The sequence below is a fragment of the Ursus americanus genome, chromosome 5, assembly GCF_024610735.1.
Source record: "Ursus americanus isolate L20-20 chromosome 5, mUrsAme1.1.p, whole genome shotgun sequence".
Taxonomy (NCBI): Eukaryota; Metazoa; Chordata; class Mammalia; order Carnivora; family Ursidae; genus Ursus; species Ursus americanus.
This window is the reverse complement of record NC_142131.1, coordinates 11,691,769-11,712,899: the sequence shown is the minus strand read 5'-3', so window position 1 is coordinate 11,712,899 and position 21,131 is coordinate 11,691,769. Positions and strand designations below refer to the sequence as shown.

The window sequence follows — 21,131 nt, the reverse complement described above, 5'->3', positions numbered from 1 at the left end:
GCTTATAAATAATATTTAAACTTCTGAATAGCAGTAACTGTCTCTAAAATATTTGTTGACCAAGTGAAAAATATAATAAGGTGAAACTTTTATATAATATATTGCAAAGAGTTACACACCAACTCATAAACATGTCTGTTTTATACACAAATTAGTTCTTAGAGTATGTCCAACCATATTATAGAACCCTTAAAATAATACTTTATGAGATCCAGACTTATGTATTATTTTATAATTAGATTCATTTACATTCTTAAATTCTCTTCAGATAGGAAGGGAATCTACAAAATTCACGACTTACATTGGTAGATTTTACTTCAATTCTTTGGCTGTTATCGTAGTCTGTTTTGGTGTTTCTCTGTGCCTTGGTAAAGGTGAGAAAATTGGATTTTATTGTTCTCAGTTTTCTCTGTTCAAGTAACAACAAATGTCTTAAATCTCACGGGTTAAAAAATTTTATCCCTTTCTTACCAACTGAACTCAAAATAAATCAGACTACTCATTTCTGAATCAAACCTGAGGCTTTTATTGCCCAAGAGTCATGGATGCCCCTTTCTCTGTATTTCTTAGTCAGTGGGGCTTCTAATCTAACATGGTGTCTACTCTTCTTTAGGGGAAACGAAAAGCCAGGGGACCTGGCCAGTGTCCCTCAGGGACTGGCATTGGACAAGCACTAAGCATTGACCAGAGGGTGACAAAAGCTGCTTATAGTTCCTTCCTCGCACAAGCAAATGTTATAAGACACATCCAGAAGAGAGTCAAATGGAAATTCTGAAATTAGTTTTGAAGGGTGAGTTTTAGAAGCATTATTTTCTTTTAGTGCTTGAGAATTTAGTCAGTAATACCCAAAATACAACCATTTGTTTTCACATATTTCAAAGCCATTTTATAGTCATTTACTACTGTTTAGTTCCTAGCTGATGAATTACTCACAACCCTTAATCTTTCTCACCTCATTAGTTTTCAATTTTGCACATCGCATATCTTCAAAGATGACTGCTGCTTTTCTATAGAGAAATGCTGATGTGCTCAGGCTGTTACAGAGAAGAGTTGAAGGAGGAAGGAGACAGAGGGAAAAGCAATAGGCAACCTCTTCAGCAGGGCTGCTTAACTGGCAGAAGTGGATTAGTTCCTAAATCCCCACACTGGGGTTGACGTGGGTGTTCTAGACAGCCATGATGGTAGTGTTGGGACACTGTGATCTTCTGAGTATAATAAAAATAGAAATAATTTTTAAAATGAAGCTTAAGTTTTGAATTTTCACTTTAATATTGATTACTGGTTCCCATCAAATTATGTGGGCAGAAGCATTATTTGGAAATTAAGCCAAACCAAAGCAAAGTGAAACCACAGAAAACATACAGCATTTTGTATTGTGTTGAACTTTTACACTGAGAGAGAGACAAACATCCTGGGCCAGTATATAGTCCACATTATTATTATTATTAATACGAGTCATTTTTATGTCATTCCATCAGTTACTCAACACAGGTATGTGTCCAAATAGATTTTCGTGTTATTTTTTTTAAAAATATTTTATTTATTTATTTTAAGAGAGAGAGAGAGAGAGAGAGAGAGAACATGAGCGAGGAGAGGGGCAGACATAGAAGGAGAGGGAGAAGCAGACTCCCTACTGAGCAAGAAGCCTGATGTAGGACTCAATCCCAGGACCCTGAGATCATGACCTTGGTAAAGGCAGCTGAAGGCAGACACTTAATGGACTGAGCCACCCAGGTGCACTATCTTTTTATTTTGATAAAGGGACAATTTGTAGATCTTCTTCTGCTCCTAAAATTATTTTTGCCTTTTGGGTATTTATTATTTCTATTTTTTGGAAAAAAAATGGGAATTATAATCTCCTTCCAATGCTATACTATCTTTGCCAAGATGGAGAAAGTGTTACATCAAGGAAGAATTAAATTTAACATTTGTTTAAAAAAAATTAACATTCGTTAAATAAGCATCATATTAGATATTGTGGCATAGTGGATGAACTGACTGGTATGTATCCCATTCCTTTTTTTTTTTTTTTTGCTGTTTTTTTTTTTTTTTTTTTTTTGTTTTGTTTTTTTAGCTCTTATTCCTAGTGCTCTATGGCCAATAGGGGCAGTAAGACTAGATCTATTTTTTAACTTTTTTTTTTTTTTTTTTTTGGATGGTGGCGGTGGTGGGGGAATCGGGAGGGAGCTGGTCTGCCTTATGATCTGACTGTTTTGGGCTGTGATAGAAGATGGATAGTTAGAGAAGAAACAAAAACTTCAGAAAAAGAAGGTTGTGGTGGCCATGAAAGATGGGAAACCCATACACTATCAGTCTGTATGTTTGCCTCTGTCCATGGTTTTGCCCATCTACCTTTATCAAATATCCGAGGAATTAATTGGGGCAGAATATTGAAATAGATATAGTTTCTAAATTGTTCGTTAATGCTGAGCTTAAAAATAGAGTCAACAAGGGACTGGTAGAAAAGGATATATTTGTTTATAAACTCTTTTCTTTAAGCTTCCCTATTCTTTCCATTTTAGAAAATAGCATGATACATATTTTCCCCCACACTTACTATTTTCTCGTCAATTAAATGCTGTCATTAATATGCAAAAATATTTTACCTAGAATTTCATTCATTATGAATTTACATTAATTTGAAGAAGGTTTTAACTGAAATTTACCTTTATGTTTTTAATGAAAAAAAGTTTGCTAAGAAAATTAATAGTAAGTGACATTTGAATAGTACATCTTCCTAATTAGGTAAACTAATTACTTTCAGCCAGTTTAGAAATGCTCTAAACATAACATAGTGTAATTGCTATTTATGAAATAAATATCTAAATTACATTTCAGGTACATCAGTAATTTAATTAAAGTCATTCTCATCTATTCATTAAAATAAAACTTTAATGTTGGGTAGCTCAGTTGATATATACAATTGGAATAATGAAGCTATGTACTTAAATTTATTTTATATTTATAACTGGATATATCATAAATACTTTCATTAGATAAGATAGTTATTTTTTTTACAGTTAATACAAACTTGATAGAGTTTTACAGTCTCAGTTTTGTCATAAGACATTAAAGGACAAGGAAAATTTTGAAACAGTTAAAGGATCAATTTATTTTTTCATTAATCTCCTTGTAGTTAAAAAGATTACATTACAAGTTCCTCTTACACACTGAAGCAGAATCTTGGCAAAATATATTCTTTTAAATCCCTAGAGATTACAGAATTGATCATGTAAGGCTTCTAAAATAATGGCTGGAAATGTGGGTACTTTAATTATTTTTAACAGAAAACACTGCAGAGTGTAAAAATAGTATCAACAGTGCAGTAGTACAAAAACAGTATATTATTACAAAATAGTATTAATTAATCTTGTGATTGGGTCACTCAGCATGAATGAGTCTCAAGTTCCCAATCCACAATACGGAGACTTGGGATTGAATGGTCTGTAAGGTTACTTATAATTCCAAAATAATATGTATCTACAGTATTGCTATCACGTAGCCTCAAAGAACATCAGTATCATGTAATTTTGTATTTATTTAAAACAGCAAGACTTTTGGGACATGAGTTTATTCATGAGGTTAGTTTATCAGCTCAAAACATTTCATTTGGAGGAAACTACTGAACTTTCACGATGGTAACCACTTTATTTCCAGGAAAAGCCCCTTTATTTCCCGGTGGCGTAAATGATGGGCTGTCTGAAGTTTGATTCTGTTGTTGGCACTCATGTTCGGGGACACCTAAGAAACCAAAGTGGCTTCTTACTTGCAGTTGGTATTGACGGTATCAAAGGATGTAATCAGTTATTTGGAGTGAGATGTTCAACACTTTCCTTTCAGCATGCAACGTTTTAAAAACCTTGCTTGGAAGAGAAGTTTATATTTTATACGGGAACTAGTGATCTTTTTGAAATGGAATCAGGCTTGTGTTGTCATGGCAACACAGAATTCCATGCTCCTGCTTTCTACAATGTATATTGCTCTGAGTCCGGGTGTTTTTAAGTGTTTCATTCATTGATGGCAGTATCGAGAAAATAGATCAGCCAGATGACATCTATGGTGTCTGTCAACTTTGAATTTCTAAAATACATCGAACATTTCAAAGAGAGTGATTACAGTGTCTCTTTTAAGAGGGAGGCGAGATACTAACTTCTATTTTCTGTAATTAGTGTATTTATCGCCAGTGGCTATATCAAGCAACCACCGCTTGTCAGTGACTTGGTACAACAAAGGATTTTTTTCTTGCTCTCGGCAGATGTGACCAGGGTAGATCTCTAGCAGAGGGGGACTTGTCTTTGTGCACCCCAAGAGACTACTGAGAGTGCTTCACTCTATCTCTTTCATCTGCCTCACTAAGAAGGAAAGACAGAAAACATGCAGCATTGTACAGGTGGTTTTATAGCTAGTTTTGGAAGTGACATCCATCCATTCTGCACACATTCCATTGACCAGAACCCAATCATGTAGAGGTGACTAATTGCAAAAAAGACGGGGTATGGTATACAGTCTTACAGAAGCCCGGAAAGAGAAACGGGACCGACAAGCAGCCTGTCTCTGCCATTGTGACTTTTTTTTTTTTTTTTTTTTTACAAATGTTTTATGTTTAATTAGAATATCTTTGGAGAAATTTAGATCTCTATTTTAAATTCACTTTGAATCATGTACAGGTGGTAGCTGATGCAAAATTTATCCTTGTCGCTTTTTCATGAAAGACTTATTCACTTTTCCTTTCCTTTACGATTTAGGAGATTCTGAATTTAACCATTAAGTTCTTTTTTTTTTTTTTTAAGATTTTATTTATTTATCTGAGAGAGAGAGCGAGTGAGAGAGCACAAGCAGGGAGAGCAGCAGGCAGAGGGAGAGGAAGAAGCAGTCTCCCCGCTTGATCCCAGGACCCTGAAATCATGACTGAACCGAAGGCAGACGCTTAACTAACTGAGCCACCCAGGCACCCCAAAGTTCTTATTTTTTTATATGCATGGCTACCTTACAATCTCACTTTAATTATCAAGTTCTTTGCTTCTGTTGAAAAAAACTCTGTAATTACAAAGTAATAATCATAATAAGACTTTTATAATTCCTTAGAGGCCAGATGAACTTCATTTGAAGTAATTTAAAGTAAATTATTTTGTTCTGAAATGTCACATTTAGTTTACTTACCTAATAACACAAAAAAAGTTCTTTTTTTTGAGAGAGAGAGAGAGAGAGAGAGAGAGAGAGAGAGAGCATGCAAGCACAGAGTGCAGGGGCAGAGGGAGAAAGAGAAAATCCCAAGCAGACTCCACCCTCGAAGCCCGAGGTGGGACTCAATTCCATGACCTCGAGATCACAACCCCAGCTGAAATCAAGAGTTCATTGCCTAACCAGTTGAGCCACCCAGGCACCACCACCCCAAGATGTTCTTAATGATGTCTTTGCTGTTGCTTATATGTGCAGTGAGCGTACAGTTATGTGTGACCAATTAAAGGTGTCCACAAATTCTTTGACACTTCTCCATGGAAAAGTGGAGTCTGTGTTCCTTTTCTTGAATCTTGGTGAGCTCTGGGACGTTGTTGACAATAGAATATGGAAGGGTTGATGCTGTGCCAGTTTTTACGCCTAGATCTTAAAGGAATGGCACCTTCCACTTTTGGGCTCTTGGGATAGATGCTCTTGGAATGAAGCCAAGGTACTGTGAAGCTTAAACCACATGTAGAGGGCATGGGTAGGAATTCTAAATAACAGCTTCAGTTGATCCCCCAGCCTACAGCCAGTATCAGTTTTCAGCCATCTGAGTCAAGTATCTTGGATGTTGGTCTAATGGATCCTTTAGATGACTTTAGCCCCAGATGCTCTCTGGATGTAATCGATGAGATACTTCAAGGAAAAACTGTTTGGCTCTTCCAGTCAAGTCAGAAATATGAGACATAGTAATACATTGTTGTTTTATGGGATGATAAAAACTTGGAACATCATATTTTCCTTTATTAAGATTTTACTCCTAAAAAGCTTCTAATACCATCAGAAGTTTTTACCAACCTTTAGATATGGTTGAATAGTCTTTGGATTTCGGGAAGTGAACATGAATCATATTACTTTCTATTATCTATCTATCTATCTATCTATCTATCTATCTATCTATCTATCTATCATTTATTTATGTTAATTGCAATGCTTCCAGCTGGGACAAGTGGGTGGATTAATATTTGAGGCTGAGTGACATTGCCAAGGACTGAGTTCAATAAGATATATTTCTCAAGGTTGGCAGCAGGCAATATTCTCACAGTTTTCTGGGTCACTGTCATAAACCAGGATTCTAAGAACATAATAATTTAGTTTAAGGGAACATGAAGCTCAATAGTTTGTCCCTGGTAGCAGTGTCAAAACAGAGTTGGTGGGAAAGTGTTGTGCTCAGGGAAAAATGCACACTTGAAGCTGTGCAGGAAATAGGGGATGCAAACATTACTAGTCAAATAATGTGAATATAGGCAGGTCAAGCTGTATGTTGATTATAATGATTTATATTCCCTATATAATCTTTATAGTGCATGACTTGAAACAGCCAGTAAGGATCAGATTACCTTAAGTACTTCTCTCGGATAGGAGTCTAAATCCTGAAATACAAGCACCGCAGATCAGTCATTTGAGTTGTTCTTTTCCCCCAAGACCTCCATTAAAGTAAATATTCCTTGGAGAATATCACTTGAACAAATTCATGCTTGGGTATTAAGGATTTTCAGATGTAATCTTTCCTGTATGGACGAGTTTTCAAAGCATTGGTGATTTTATTTAAAGAGCCTTTCAAGAAAGAGTGGGTGTTGTTCTTGGGAAGATGCTGAGAGTTGAAATAGAGAAAAAGAAGAGGTGACATATATTGTGTGCTTCATAGTTTTATCTGAGCTTATGCTAAATGAGCTGTGTGCTTACAATTCTATATATGCTGCATTCTGCTGATCTTCTTTGAAGTCATTTTAGAAAATAGTAATATAGTAAGTCAACCGCATTTATTAAAACCTACTCTTAATTTGTAAGCATTCCTTTTATCAGTTTTATTCCAGGGTATATGTAAACTTTCAGAAAATGCCAGTGTGAATCCCGAACAGAACAGGATAGTGCTTTCTTCACCAGGCACATGTTTAGAATTATGATTCTTTTGGTAGTCCCTTAATGTGGTATGTATAAATGGAATAATAACCTAACAGAACAGTTTGTTTAGATAGTACAGCTAAAGTAATTTCACTGGTGGACTCCTCTTCCTCCTACTATTCCATTCTTTGGGAGCATATAGCCATCTAGCTAAAGACTACATTTCCCAGAATTCTTCTGATTGAGAGTTCCTACATGGCTAAGTTATCACCAGTAGGATGGGAATAGATGTGATGTGGACAACTTCTGCCCTGTTTGCTTAAAAATTAAAAATATTCCGGATTTCCACTCTTTTGTTCCTTGTTTTGAGTATGAACATAATGTGTTTTTGATCCAGTTTAAGTGTGTAGATGAAAATAATACCTTGGGGGAGTATTGGAGCAACTAGGTAAAAGGGTCCTATAGTCCCAAAGGACCTTGTGGACCAGCGCTACCCCAGCAGTCTTGAATGCTCCTCTTGGGACTATTATATGAGAAAGAAGTAAACTATATCTTGTATAACCATGGGTTTTAAAAAAATCTTTGATAAAGTACCTTAGTCTTCAATGTAACTAGTATACCTCACCTGTTATGGTTAAAACAAATATTCTCTTCTGTGAAAGTGCTCAACATATAGCCCAGTATATATGGTTGACAATTGCCTCAGTAATTCAATGATGTTAAAAAATAGTTCTGAAAATTATTCACTAGGTTCAGAATGTAGACTCAGTGGGAAGGATGAGCATTCAGGTTGTAGACCCAGTGGGAAGGCATCAAATTTCTTCCTGTCAAAATATTCCTTATTTTTATTGTTCACTTGTTTGTTTGTTTTTTTAACACTTAGACTTCTATAGCTGCTCACTAAGTATTTCTTTCAATCACTTATTGTGTCCTTACTTTGTTCTAAGTACCAGAGAAATCAAAGAAGTATTGGCTCTCATTTCAAGAAGCTCATGTCCTTGTCTATTCTGAAATATCATCTCCCAGAACTAAGAACAGTGCCTACCATGTAGGGTATTTGATGAATACTTGAAGACTGAATGGATATAATTGATGGGAAAAGATCTATACAGAAATGCTTAGCAATACAAGATAGTATTGGAATAACAAGTGGCTTTGAAATAAGAGAGTCATCAGTAGAGTAGGAGCTCTGAAGGATGTATGAGATTTAGCTGGAGAGAGTTTATATTGGTTTGTAGAGACAGGAAGAGGTAGTAGGCACAAAGTTAAAAGCAATGTAGATAATCTCTGTCCAATAGAATTTCTTCGGTGATGGAAGAATTCTATAATGACAGTCTGTGTGGTACCTAGTAGCCATACGTATATATTGATTTATATAAAATTAATTTTACATCATTTCAGTTAATTATAATGAGCATTTAAATAGCCACATGTGGCTAATGGCTACCATATTGAGGGCACAGTTATAGATAACTCAAACATAAGGATGTATAAACAAATATTTATTTTTTTTAAAAGATTATTTATTTATTTGACAGAGAGAGACCACCAGCGAGACAGGGAACACAAGCAGGAGGAGTGGGAGAGGAAGAATTAGGCTCCTAGCGGAGGAGCCCGATGTGGGGCTCGATCCCAGAATGCCAGGATCACTCCCTGAGCCGAAGGCAGACGCTTAACGACTGCGCCACCCAGGCGCCCCTGTATAAACAAATATTTAGATATAAGAATGAGCTGGCTAAGTTTTGGGCTTAGCGAGTGCCTGAACTCACTAACTAAAGTGCCTGACATGGGAGTACTGGAGTATAAAATCTAAAATAAGACTGAGGAAAGGTGTACGTTTTCATGTCCCACCTGGAAACGGTTAAGGTTGCACTAGATTTTCCATAGCGCTGCCCTAGTTGTACAGACACACACGGCCTTGAAATGAGAGCTAGTTATTGAAAGATATTGAGAAAATTAAAGGAGTCACTCAAGATTTTTAAACCGAGGTCTGTGTTTTTATCCCTTTTAAATCCTAGTTACTGGCTTTTAAAAAAAGTGTAACTCTGAGATTATGTGGATCAAGACATCCAAATTCCCATTGCATAAGTTTTCCCCAAGTTATTTATTTCATGCAAAGCCATGGCATGCTAGCTAAATAATGAAATGATTTACTTCATGGAAAGCCAGGGACAGCATTCGTTGAGTCTAAATTTTTTCCAGGAAATTATGATTTGTGAAAATAGAATCTAAAATGTTTTCCTTAAATGTACTATAATTTATTTGGAAGTTGTACATTGTTTGTGTCGACTTGCCCCAAAAGATGTTTTTTTAATCCATTATAAGGCTCATAGTTAAAATTTAGTGAGCACAGTTGTGAAATATAGTATGTCCGATTTTGTACAATTATGTGAGAGAGAATTAAATGAGAGGGGAAGATGGAAATGAAGAAAGGGAAGATGAGAGAACAGGACAGAGGACATATTTACTGACTTCCTTGATGGAATATCTACTTATGTTGAAAATTTGAGGCCGATTTCTCTATTCTTGAGATGCATGCAAGTGAAATGGAACAGCAGCAAGACTTCTCTAAACTGACAAATATCAGAATGTGATAAATCTCTTTGCCAGCTGTCATGGTGTACTGCATGGTATAAGCAATGTGCAGTTTCTGTGATATGGGAAAACAGAAGTGGATGGGAAAATAGAATATTTTTCCTTCCAGATATCAAGGTCATTTTATGAGATGTAAAGACAGAAGTGTTTCTGGGAAGCGTTCTGCTCACTCCCAGAGAGCTTTTATCGATCTACTGTAAAAAGCCAATTTCTACTTTCATATGTGTAGAACTCCTGTTGAGGCCAAAGGTAAAGGACACACCTGGATCCAAAAGAGATGTTTTAGCTTGAATTTTCTAAAATAAATTTCAGCCGGAAAAAAAGTTAATATGAAATATTAAGCCCAGAAGATTCATTCTACACACAGTGATATCTCTGTAATGTTTCCTTCCCCTGCAGGAAACTGGATCCACTCTATATTTGTTTTGAATTTCTCTGTCCATCTATCTCACTTCCAAAGATTACCTTTATTCCGCTACTCAGCCATTTAAGGGAAAAGACAGAAAAGAAAAGGTCTAACACAAAGGCTGCTGGAAACTTGAGTTTTTAATTTGCAGCTATTTGCTTTACTATTAAGTAGTAACAGTGGAGTGGTTTGGGGCAAGCTACATTAAACTCTTTGATATTCAGATTTAGCAGTTTTAGATAGGGCATAATGATCCCTGTCAATTGTTGATGAAAGAATTCAATAGAGATTTTTGTGTTGCTGCTTTTAAATTGGAAATATTCATGGTTTAAGCCCGATGAGCTTCTCTGCCCTTCTATTTGCGATCTTGCTTTCATTTGTATAAGACCAGTTACTGGGTGTTTACGGGGTTAAAGATATTCTTCAGGTGCCACTGTAAAGAAGAGTTTTGTGAGTGCAGTAAAAGAAGTTCTAAAAAAGAGTTTTGGCTTATTGAGTAATTTTATTTTTTGATGAAACATACTTCTAAATTTTTAATTGATTTCTGACAAAGGAATTTGCTTACCACCTTGCTGGAACATTTGTATTTCTTTAGACTATAAAGAATTTAATTCTATGGCTCTGGAAGTCTTGATAACTGATTTCCTTAGCAGATAGTCCATCCCTGACCTCTGAGGCCATCTGTTCCAAAATCTGGACCTGTAGAAAAACGGTGGACATCCTCACAACAATTTCATGTTGTAGTAGTTGAATTACTGTCTCTTGGGGTTAGTAATGACCTCTTTATTCTAAGCCTCCTGAAAAGTCTGCTGGGTCTCTCTCTATATATCAGGGCTGGAAGCAAAGGGACTTCTCGGAATTTCTGATTTAGTTTGGGACTGCAGCATTATGTGCAGAATTAAGAGCCATCTGAAAGGCTGGCCAGGTGTGTGATTTATGGCTATCATTATTCACCTGGTTATTTCCTAACCAGAAGTTGGACTTAATCGAATCTAAAGTATATCCCACCATAATCTTGCTCCACTGGTCTTCTGTTAGCAAGATATTACTGACAATGCCTCTTCCCAATGTTAAATAAGGGTCCTTTTGTCAAGGAGGGTATATATGTGTAATGTAAATTTATACCTTCTTTCTTCAGGTTACTAGCTGTTTTCCTCTCCATTGATCCATGCCATGTAACCTCCTAAAGCCCATATTATTCAAAATTTTGAACCATTTAAAACAAGCCAAAATTTTCCTGTGTCCTTTCTTCTTCTGCCCAAATTTCCATGTGAACATTTGATGTCCTATATATATCATTAAAGGAGAATAACTATATTCAAGGCTATTTTAAGAAAAAGAAGAGGCAAATTTTTTACATAGATATTTAATTTTTTCAAAATGTAAATTTTCAAAAATGCACAGAAGAGGAGAGACGGTATAATGAACCTACATCCCTCTTCAAAAATGATCAACTTTTGCCAAATATTTTATCACCTTTTATCTTGTCAGTCTATTTTAAAGTTAATCTGAACCATCATACCATTCTACATATAAATACACTGCTTTGCATTTCTAATATATAAAGAGAAATTTAAAATGTAGCTATCATATAGTAATAATTTCTAACAAATTTAACAATAATTCCTTCGAATCACTTACATCTAATCCTTAAGTTTTTCTGATGACCACAGTGATGTCATTTTGAAATCAGGATAAAAAAAGGTCCATAGTTACATTTAGTTATTATGTCTCTAAAGTCTCTTAATGTACTAAAGTTTTCGCTTATATACTGCTTTTTCTTTTTTATAATTGATTTGTTGGAGAAACCAGTCAATTTGTCCAGTAAAATGTTCCACATTCCGGATTTGACTGATTGTTTCCTTGTGGTGTTATAAAATCTCTGCTTTCTTCCCTGTTTCCTGTTCACTAGTCGTTAGAACTAGAGGCAGTATGAGACTCAGATCCAAACCGTGTGGGAAGAATAGTTCATAGTGGCTACTGTGTGCTTCATAATACATTACATCATGAAGCCTGTTCTCCTTTGTTGATTAATGATTAATGACACTAAGATTAGTCAATTGGTTTAGGTGGAGTTAGCCTCCATTTTGAAAAAAACCCTCCATTTTGAAGAAGACCATATGGGACCTTAAACTAGAAGATACTGTGGTTATAAGATACCTTATAGTTTTAGCACCTATTGTTATTATCCTGATTCATCATTTAATTGTGATTGTAATTTATTATTTTTTTTAATTTAAAGACATTTGTTTATTTGCGAGGGGGAGAGAGAGAGAGAGAGAGAAGGAGAGAGAGAGTCTCAACTGCTTGAGAGTGGGACCCGAGACAGGGCTTGATCTGACACTGAGATCATGACCTAAGCTGAAACCAAGGGTCCAGTACTCAACCGACCAAGCCACCCAGGCGCCCCTATTAAAAGCTTTAAAAAAAAAAATCCTAAACTTATAGAAAAGTTGGAAGAACAGTACAGAAAGAAGATTGTTTCTTCCTATGTCTTTCAAAGTTTGCTAAATGATGTGATGCCCAACCATTCCCTAATACTTTAGTGTGTATTTCTAGCAACAAGGACATTCTCCTACATAACCACAACTGAAACATCAAAATCAGCAAATTAATATTGACACATTACTATCATCTAGTCTCGACCTCATTCAGATTTTGCCAAATATTTCAGTAATGTCCTTCATAACAAAAGGATCCAGTTCGGGATCATGTGTTGTCTTTAAGCTTCTTTAGTCTTCTTTGAACTGGAACAGTTTCTTAGTCGTTCTTTGGTTTTCATGACCTTGGCTTTCTTGGAGATCATAGGCCACTTATTTTGTTGTATGTCCTTCAACTTGTGTTTGACTCATATTTCCTGGCGAGTAGATTCAGGTTATGCATCTTTGGTGGAAATACTACAAAATTGCTGTTGCTCTTATTGCATCCTATCAGGTGACTCATGATTTTGATTCATCCCATTGCTGATGATGTTCTCTTTCATCACTTGATTAAGGAAGATGGGGTCTGTCAAGTTTCTCCACTGTTAAGTTCCTCTTTAACCCTTTGCAATTACTTAATATTTTATTAGAGGTACTTTGAAACTATTTAAACATTGTACTCTTTCATGAAATTTTAAATGTATTTTTTAAGTGATAGCAATATGGACTCATACATAATCTCTTATTTTACTCAATGAATTATAATCCACTAATATTATTTTTAATTTTTATAATCAAATCCATTTGACCAGAGTTCCTTGAAAATTGGCCCTGTGTCCTTTTGACATGTCCACATTATTTTTCCAATACTTACCTACTTTTTGATATAAGATGATCTAGGCATACCATGTCCTTTAATTGCTCAGATTTGGAAACAGCTATTTCTCCTAAGATCTCTGGTTCTTTTTGTGGAGATTAGTATTTAAAAACCAAGATGGGACACTGGGTGTGCTCGTTGCTATTGGAACATCACTGTTCCCAGGTCCTCTCAGTGGACGGAGCTACATACCTACTTAGATGTATACACACATATTTGCATCAATATTTATTTCTCTTTATATATGAATATATTGAAAATCACTCTCATACTTCTATTGTCATCTAAAGTCACAGGATTCATTGTAGTTTTCTTCCTCTTTTCTCTGAGATAGATTTTTTTTAAAACTTTTTTGATTACTTCTCCTTATGTGCCCGATTGCTCATTACTCCCATAACTCTTTTCTGGGCAGATGCTTCTCCCCCAGCTTGAGCTCTGACATTTTAGCCAGTTTGAGAGCCTGCATGGACATCTTCTTTACCCTGTCCCATTTCTGACAGCCCTTTTCAAGCCATTCCTCCAAAAGACAACTTTCTCAATCTGCTTGAGTCTGATACCACATAATTTACCATCTTGGGTGTTGAAGTCACCCTCACAACTGTTCATGCTCTCACTCCCCATAGTGGCCCACCACAGTGGGTGGATATCCTCTGACTCTGTCCAGGCCCTGATATCCCGGCTGTGTAAGGATGTCTTCCTCATTCTGCTCAGACTCTGTTGTCCCTGCTGTGTGAGGATGTCCTCTTCACTCTACTTAGACTCTGACATCTCCACCATGTGAGGATGGATTCTTGGGCTTGGACTCCCTGTAACGGGTAACTCATTTGCTCGTAGTTTGAGTTCTGACACTCCAAATACAGCAGCCCTCTTATGCAAACATTATTCTTATTGTGGTGGACAGACTTTTCAGTTAGCCCCATGATCCATGCCTCCTTGTGTCTACGTCCTCATATGATCCCCTCTTTTTGAGGGTGGGTGGGATCTGTGACTTGCTTCAAACTAATAGAATATGGGAAAGGTGCGGGGATATATATTATTGTGTGAATTTGAGTACCTAATTACATTGTTTAAGACTGTAGGGCCATCCTGATGGGGTCTCAGTCCTTTGCTGGTTGTAAAGAAGCAAGCATCCTTGTTGGGGAACCCTGTGTGAAAAGGAACTGTGGAAAACCTCTAGGAGCTGATGGTGGGCTCCTGTCAATAGCCAGCAAGAAATTGATGCCTTTACAGTGTTAGAACTGAATTCTGCCAACAACTTGAGTGAGATGAGTGTGAATCCTTCTCAAGTCAGATAAGACTACAGCTCCTACTGAAAGCTTGATGTCTGTCAAGATTGTGAGACCCTAAACAGAAGACCCAGTTAAGCTGTGCCTGGACTCCTGACACATAGCAACTGTGAGATAATAGATGTGTGGTTTTAAGTCTCTCAGTTTAAGGTCACTTGTTATGGAGTAGTAGACAATGAAAACACTTAACCTGCTTAGGACATTTCACTCTGGAACAGAATGGGTCTCCCGCTGCCCTCGAGTCTGGGGATCTACTTGCAATGGCCAAACTAAGGACTCTAGGATTGATTGTTTGGTAAGGAAAGAGACGATGATGTGAGAGGGAAGAGAAGGGGAGGGGGAGTGGAAGGAAAATGGAAAGGGGAAGGAAAGGCAAGAGAAGTAGTAAGAATGATAACTTTCTCATTTGGTTATTCCTTCTGTATTTTTTACCTGGAAGTTTCCTTTAAATAAAATTATTACCTCAACTATTTTGCTTTCCAGAATTATATTTGTACAGGAAAGAAGAAAAATGCTTAATTTTCCCTTTTATTTTTCAGTGTTCAAAATAAGGTGTTGGTGCCTTAGCAATATCTAATAGTGATCAATGAGTTGAAATTTTGTTTTCATAACTGAATTTGATGTGTCTCAATTCATTGTTGTTGTTATTCCTTTTAATGTTCAAATTGTCCTATTTTGAGGTTATCGTGAGCCCCTTTATGTTGACTTTATATTGACCCCATTTGATAGCTTTTTACTTTCTGGCACAGCAAAATGATCCAATCTGTGGTGTATACTTCTGTTCTAGGTATGGAATAATCAAAGAAGCCTACTCAGAAATGTTATTTAAAAATCACGGTCTGGGACCTAGAGGGATTTTTACTGCTGGGTAATCATTGTTTCTAGGTAGGTCTTTTCAGCGAATAGAGTGTGAAAACATATAAAATTTATTTTTTAAGAATAAAAAAATTGTGAGTTCATACTGATTTTTTAATTTAAAATTTAAAATTTACAAGTACAGAGAGTTGGCTGAACTTGAAATTAAGGGGATAATCCTCCAGTCCGGGGGCCACATCTACTCAAGACTTTTGACACCAGCTGCAAGTTTGGGAGTCCCCAGGGCCATCCTGACTTCATATCAGCTGGCTACAACTTTAGAGTCCCCATGGACTCCCTCAGATATGAAAATGAGCTGGAATGAATCACAGAACTCATGAAAGTTCTACATTTATGATTATAGTTTTATTACAGAAAAAGGTACAAATCAGAATGGGACAAAGGAAGAGACATACGGGAGGAATGTGCATCTGGGAGGGTTCCAAGCTTGAAGGTTCAATGTCCCCAGGGTCATGTTACTTTTGTAGCATCAGTGTGTGAAAATATACACATGCAATATTGCTAACCCAGGAAGCTTCTGTAGCCAGTTTTTACCGAGTCTTCATTTCCTAGGTATGATTGATCAAATTATCACCCACGTGGCTGAACTCAGTCTCTCCAGCCCCTTCAGTTCCTTTGTTGTCAAGCTGCAATTGCATGGTTCGAAACTCCAACTCAGAGCACATGGATAGTCTTTCTGATGTTTCTTTTCTGATGTTTCTAGCTAACATCTTGAGTCATCTCATTAATGTAATCTATCTAGAAACTCACCAGGAGTCTACCAGGTAGCACAAACTATCTGGATACCAAAGACACTCCTACCATTCAGGAAATTCTAAGAGTTTAAAGGTTACTTCTCAGGAGTTGGGCAGATCTCTTTTTGGGGAAAATTAATACTTCATTGCACAACAAAGTTTTACTTAACACTTTTGCTTTATAATCATGTCCCTTTTTGCTAAAACTCCTGGTTTATGCTCAGGGATAAGATTATTCTTGGTTTAAGGAATTAAGGAACTAGAAAATACAAGAAGGCTACCCATAAAATGTTATACCAAAAAAAAAAAAAAAATGAGGTCACAAATGAGTGTTGTAAGGTATGGTATAATATACAAGGGCTCAGGGGGTGTGAATGAGAATGACCGTAAGTAGTTTAACGGAAGAGGCAGATTAGAGTAAGTCAAACTGTTGTAATGAATAGAACCCCAAATGTAAGTTTCAACATAATAGAAGTTTATTGCTTGTTCATGTAACAGTCCAAGGTCTTCTTGGCTCCATATAGTTATCAAGAATCCAGGCTAGTGACAGAAGTTGTAGCTTTAATACATGGTTTTTAAAGTTAATCTGGATATCACTCTCCTGGTCTCCTGGTTGTAGGAGAGCATGAAGCAATGATTGCAGGACTTTTTATAGGTTATACCCATGAGTGCCTCATACTACCTCACTCACATTCCATTGGCCAGTCCTCATTCTTAGGGCCCCAACTAGGAGCAAGGGAAGCAGAGATATTTGGTAAAGATATATTCCCAGCAGGAAGGTAAGAATTAATTTACTGGTTCACATAGAGCTTGAGTTAAACTTTGAAGATGAAATATGATTGGAGAGAAAAAAGGGAACATATTTTTGGGGAAGATGGAGAACAGCGAGCAGAGCAGACAAGATTCAAGTTACACGGTTGTGAAAAAGTAAATTATTAGGAAGAGCTACAGGCGTGATTTGATAGATTGTTCCTTGATTCACATGGATTTATAAGTACTTGCTTAAAAATTAGTTTCTTCAACTAGACTATCACCTTCTAGCATAGTACCTGTCACATAGTGGATATCCAATTAATGCTATAAAATCAATTACTTAAACACTTAGTTTAATCAGAACAATGCTCCCTTTGAGAAATAACTTATCTGTCATCTTCAGGATGTATCACTTTTAAAAGTGATCTCATCAGCTGATACTCTAATCAATGGTTGTTTATTTATTTATTTATTTATTTATTTATTTATTTATTTATTTATTTATTTTTAAAGCAGAGACTTTAGGTATATTTTAGAATTATATTACTTGGAACTACCAGCTAACTTTTCATAGTTTTTATTTGTTCTTGTGTTTATGTACATTGACTGTATGCCTTTATGAGGTAGGTTAAAATGATCTACATATTAAGGATAGAGATTGAAATAAATTTTGTTTACTGAAAACACAGGTATTATATTTACAGTGAAGAAAGATATCTTTAAAATAGACCACAAATGAAGCTATTCAAAAGAAGAAAACTATGGAGAAGATGGAAAAATAGTAAATGATTATAGAAATCCATGAGATATAAATACCGTTTTTTATTCTTATCCCTTTATTTAACTAGAAGATGAAAAATTATTCTGAATGAAAGTACTTTGATTCTAGTATTTACCATGATTTTGTGTCTACTGATACGAGTTTTGTTCTTATTTGCACTCAGAGCGCAGAATCTAATAATAAAGCATAACGGCACTGATAATTTTTATTCTGAGTACATAGTTTGACTGACTTCTTAAGGATCTGCAAACGCGTAGGTGAAAATACTGCTAGGGAGGGGAATGACTGGGGGGAAAATGTGCGTTGCTTGGCCTTTACATCTGATTGCATTTGTTTAGAATGGAGAGTTTTAGTCACTATGCAAGGTCTTGCCTTGACCATCCAGATCTCCTCTCTGTCCTTTTCTACCATTTACTGTGCCCTGAGAGGCTACACTGCGTGGACTGCATTGGTGGGGTATCTTGTGCTCTGGCTTCAGTTAGGGTTCGAACAGTGGGAACACTTGCAGTGTAGCTCAGAGGGAGAGAGGAAAAATTATTCCTCTAGTTTCTACACTGTGGCATTGTGCCACAAAATGAATGTATCCTTTGTCTAAAATTCACAGCTCCTTTTAGATAGCCCTCTCTGCACAATGCTCCCTCCCTCCTTCTTTCTCTTTCTCTCTCTCTGTGTGTCTGTGTCTTTCTCTGTCTCTGTCTTGTGGGTCCTAGTAGATACACCTTATGATCCTCATTGCTTCAGGTCTGCAAGTATTAGCATTGCCCCGCTGTTACTGGCCCCAGGATACTGCACTACCTTTTATGGTTTTCTTACAACCTGTCCACACCTTTGTAAACAGATCCATTCATGAAATTCTTCTCACATAACAAATTTGAGACTTCATTATTTTGGGGCCAAAACCGGTCTGCAGTAACTGGAACCAGGGATTAGAAGGGATACTAGGAGTGAATTGCTCACTTAGTTCAAGAGAATGTTCTTGCTAGGCCGTGGGACGTGGATAATTTTTCGCCTACAGTAGTAATATGATCATCTCAATATTCATAGTAGTGGCATGGAATTAGGTGCAGGTAGAGGGCAAGTCATTGAGAGATCAACTGTGAGCTTAGTTGCTGTCATGGCAATAATGATTATGTAACTTAGGGTCCTAGAGAGTGTATACATGGAAATGGAGAATTTTAAAGCTTAAAATATGTATAGAAAAGCCAAACAGCCTCAAAGGCTATTTAGGAGTGCTAAATAGTAGTGGCAGATCAGATACAACTGGCAGAGTAATGGACCTAGCTGTAAGAGGCACAGGAATTCAGCTCCAATTTGATGTTCAGCATTGTCAGGTCTATTAGTTAAAGTAAGAACAATAAAGGAGAAGCGTGGGGACACTGAAATATGGGAAAGCATCATTTGGGCAGACATAGACAAGGTTGCCCCAAATCCTCTGATGCTGGCAGAGGCAGAATCTCTCCTCTATCTGAAAGAACTAGTCTTACCCTGTAAAAAAGACTTTTGATGATGAGATCTGTTACCTCACAAGGAGATGCTCAATAACCTAGGACTTCCTCTCACCAAGGCTGACCCAACAAATGCTACTGGTATACAGTACCCATCCTGGACTATTCTCTGGGGTACAAGCCACTTACCTGGTGGAAGGTTGGTTTCTTTTTTCTTTCTTTTTTTTTTTTTAAAGATTTTATTTATTTATTTGACAGAGAGAGGGACAGCCAGCGAGAGAGGGAACCCAAGCAGGGGGAGTGGGAAAGGAAGAAGCAGACTCCCAGCAGAGGAGCCTGATGCGGGACTCGATCCCAGAACGCCGGGATCACGCCCTGAGCCGAAGGCAGACGCTTAATGACTGCACTACCCAGGTGCCCCAGAAGGTTGGTTTCATGATACTTACCTGTTCATCATGGCGGGGCGGGGGGGGACACAAAACTTAGTCTTTCATGATCTGGGTAAGGATTTGTATTTCTTGCCCAATGTGCTTCTGCTAACACCACGATTAGTGCACTTACGCTATGGGATCGCATGCTATGGGATGCCTTAGCGGTTGCCTAGGTATTCTTCATGATGTCTCCGATCAGAGGACTCATTTGACAAGAAAGGAAGTGTAACAATGGGCTAATTCCCATAGAATTAACTGGTTTTCTCATGTGCCCCAATGAATAGAAGCAGCTGGATTCTACATGGAGGAATGGCTTGCTGAAGCTGAGTTACAATTCAGCTGGGAAGTAATATATGCCATAGAAATGAGTCCTGAAATCCTGCTTTATCCTTTATGATTTTCGTACACCTCAACTTTTATGATACTCTCTTTCATTTATAAAGTAGGTCACTTTTTTCTCTTATTTTCTGCCTCTCTAGCCTGATTTGCAACTGATCAGTTGATGTCAGGGTACATTTCTTGGGATTTATGGAACTAAACAGATAAAGGGATAGTTGTGAAAGATTTGGCTCTTAAGCCATAGAATGTTGTAGTAATTAAGAAGGTACTTGTAGGACAGCCCAAAATTTAATCTGAGATGTTAAATTTAACTTGTAAATGGAGCAAATTGTTTGTTTCAAGTGTTGTATCTTCATTATTTTAACAGCAGGATTTAAAAAAAATTCAGATACATTAAAACTATAGATGTGTGCATCAGTGGGTGAGAAAAATAAATCATTGGAGACTCCACGGCTCTTGGCCCCCATTTCAGAGACACTTGAAGTAGCCTCTCTGAGTTCTATTATGGCATAGTTCTTTGCTCAATCCCTGTTTCTTTTGTCTCAACAGGAGGCATGTTGGAGGGGGTTTTAAATGCCTGGGTCCCAAATAGCAAATTCCATATGGAAATCATACAGTTTTCCTCCTATTGGTGGTGGTGCTTTGGGGAAGGGAGTTGAGTTTTGGTGGCACAAGTTTGTAAAGCTAAACATCTTAGTTTTGAGAGTTTATTCAAGGTCACTTGAAGGTCAAATTAAAATGTAAAAATTAATAACTTCTATATTTTTTAAAGATTTTATTTATTTATTTGAGGGAGAAAGAGAGAGAGAGAGAGAGAGAGAGAGAGAGAGAGAGAGAGAGAGAACAAGTGGGGGGGGGAGGGGAAGAGGGAGAGGGAGAAGCAGACTTCCTGCTGAGCAGGCAGCCCGATGCGGGTACTTGATCCCAGGACTCTAGGATCATGACCTGAGCCAAAGGCAGAGGCTTAACTGGCTGAGCCACACAGGTGCCCCAACTAATAATTTTTAAAAGTTAGTGCTGAATCATACTTTCTAGCCTAGTACTCTACAACTCAGACAATTGTGCTGAATTTTATTCATTTCTCTTAATAGCTGCACTCATTTTTCTGGTTCTGTCCTTTTTG

General features: G+C 37.0%; 1 protein-coding gene across 1 annotated transcript in view; it reads left to right on the top strand.

The window, feature by feature from the left end:
* LOC123799284 (uncharacterized) overlaps positions 1-21,131 on the top strand; it is a 182,402-nt gene that overhangs the window by 135,838 nt on the left and 25,433 nt on the right. The window contains exon 9 of the mRNA XM_087861961.1: positions 19,497-19,664. Within this exon, the coding sequence (XP_087718087.1) occupies positions 19,497-19,664 (168 nt within the window). The remainder of the gene's footprint in view (positions 1-19,496; positions 19,665-21,131) is intronic.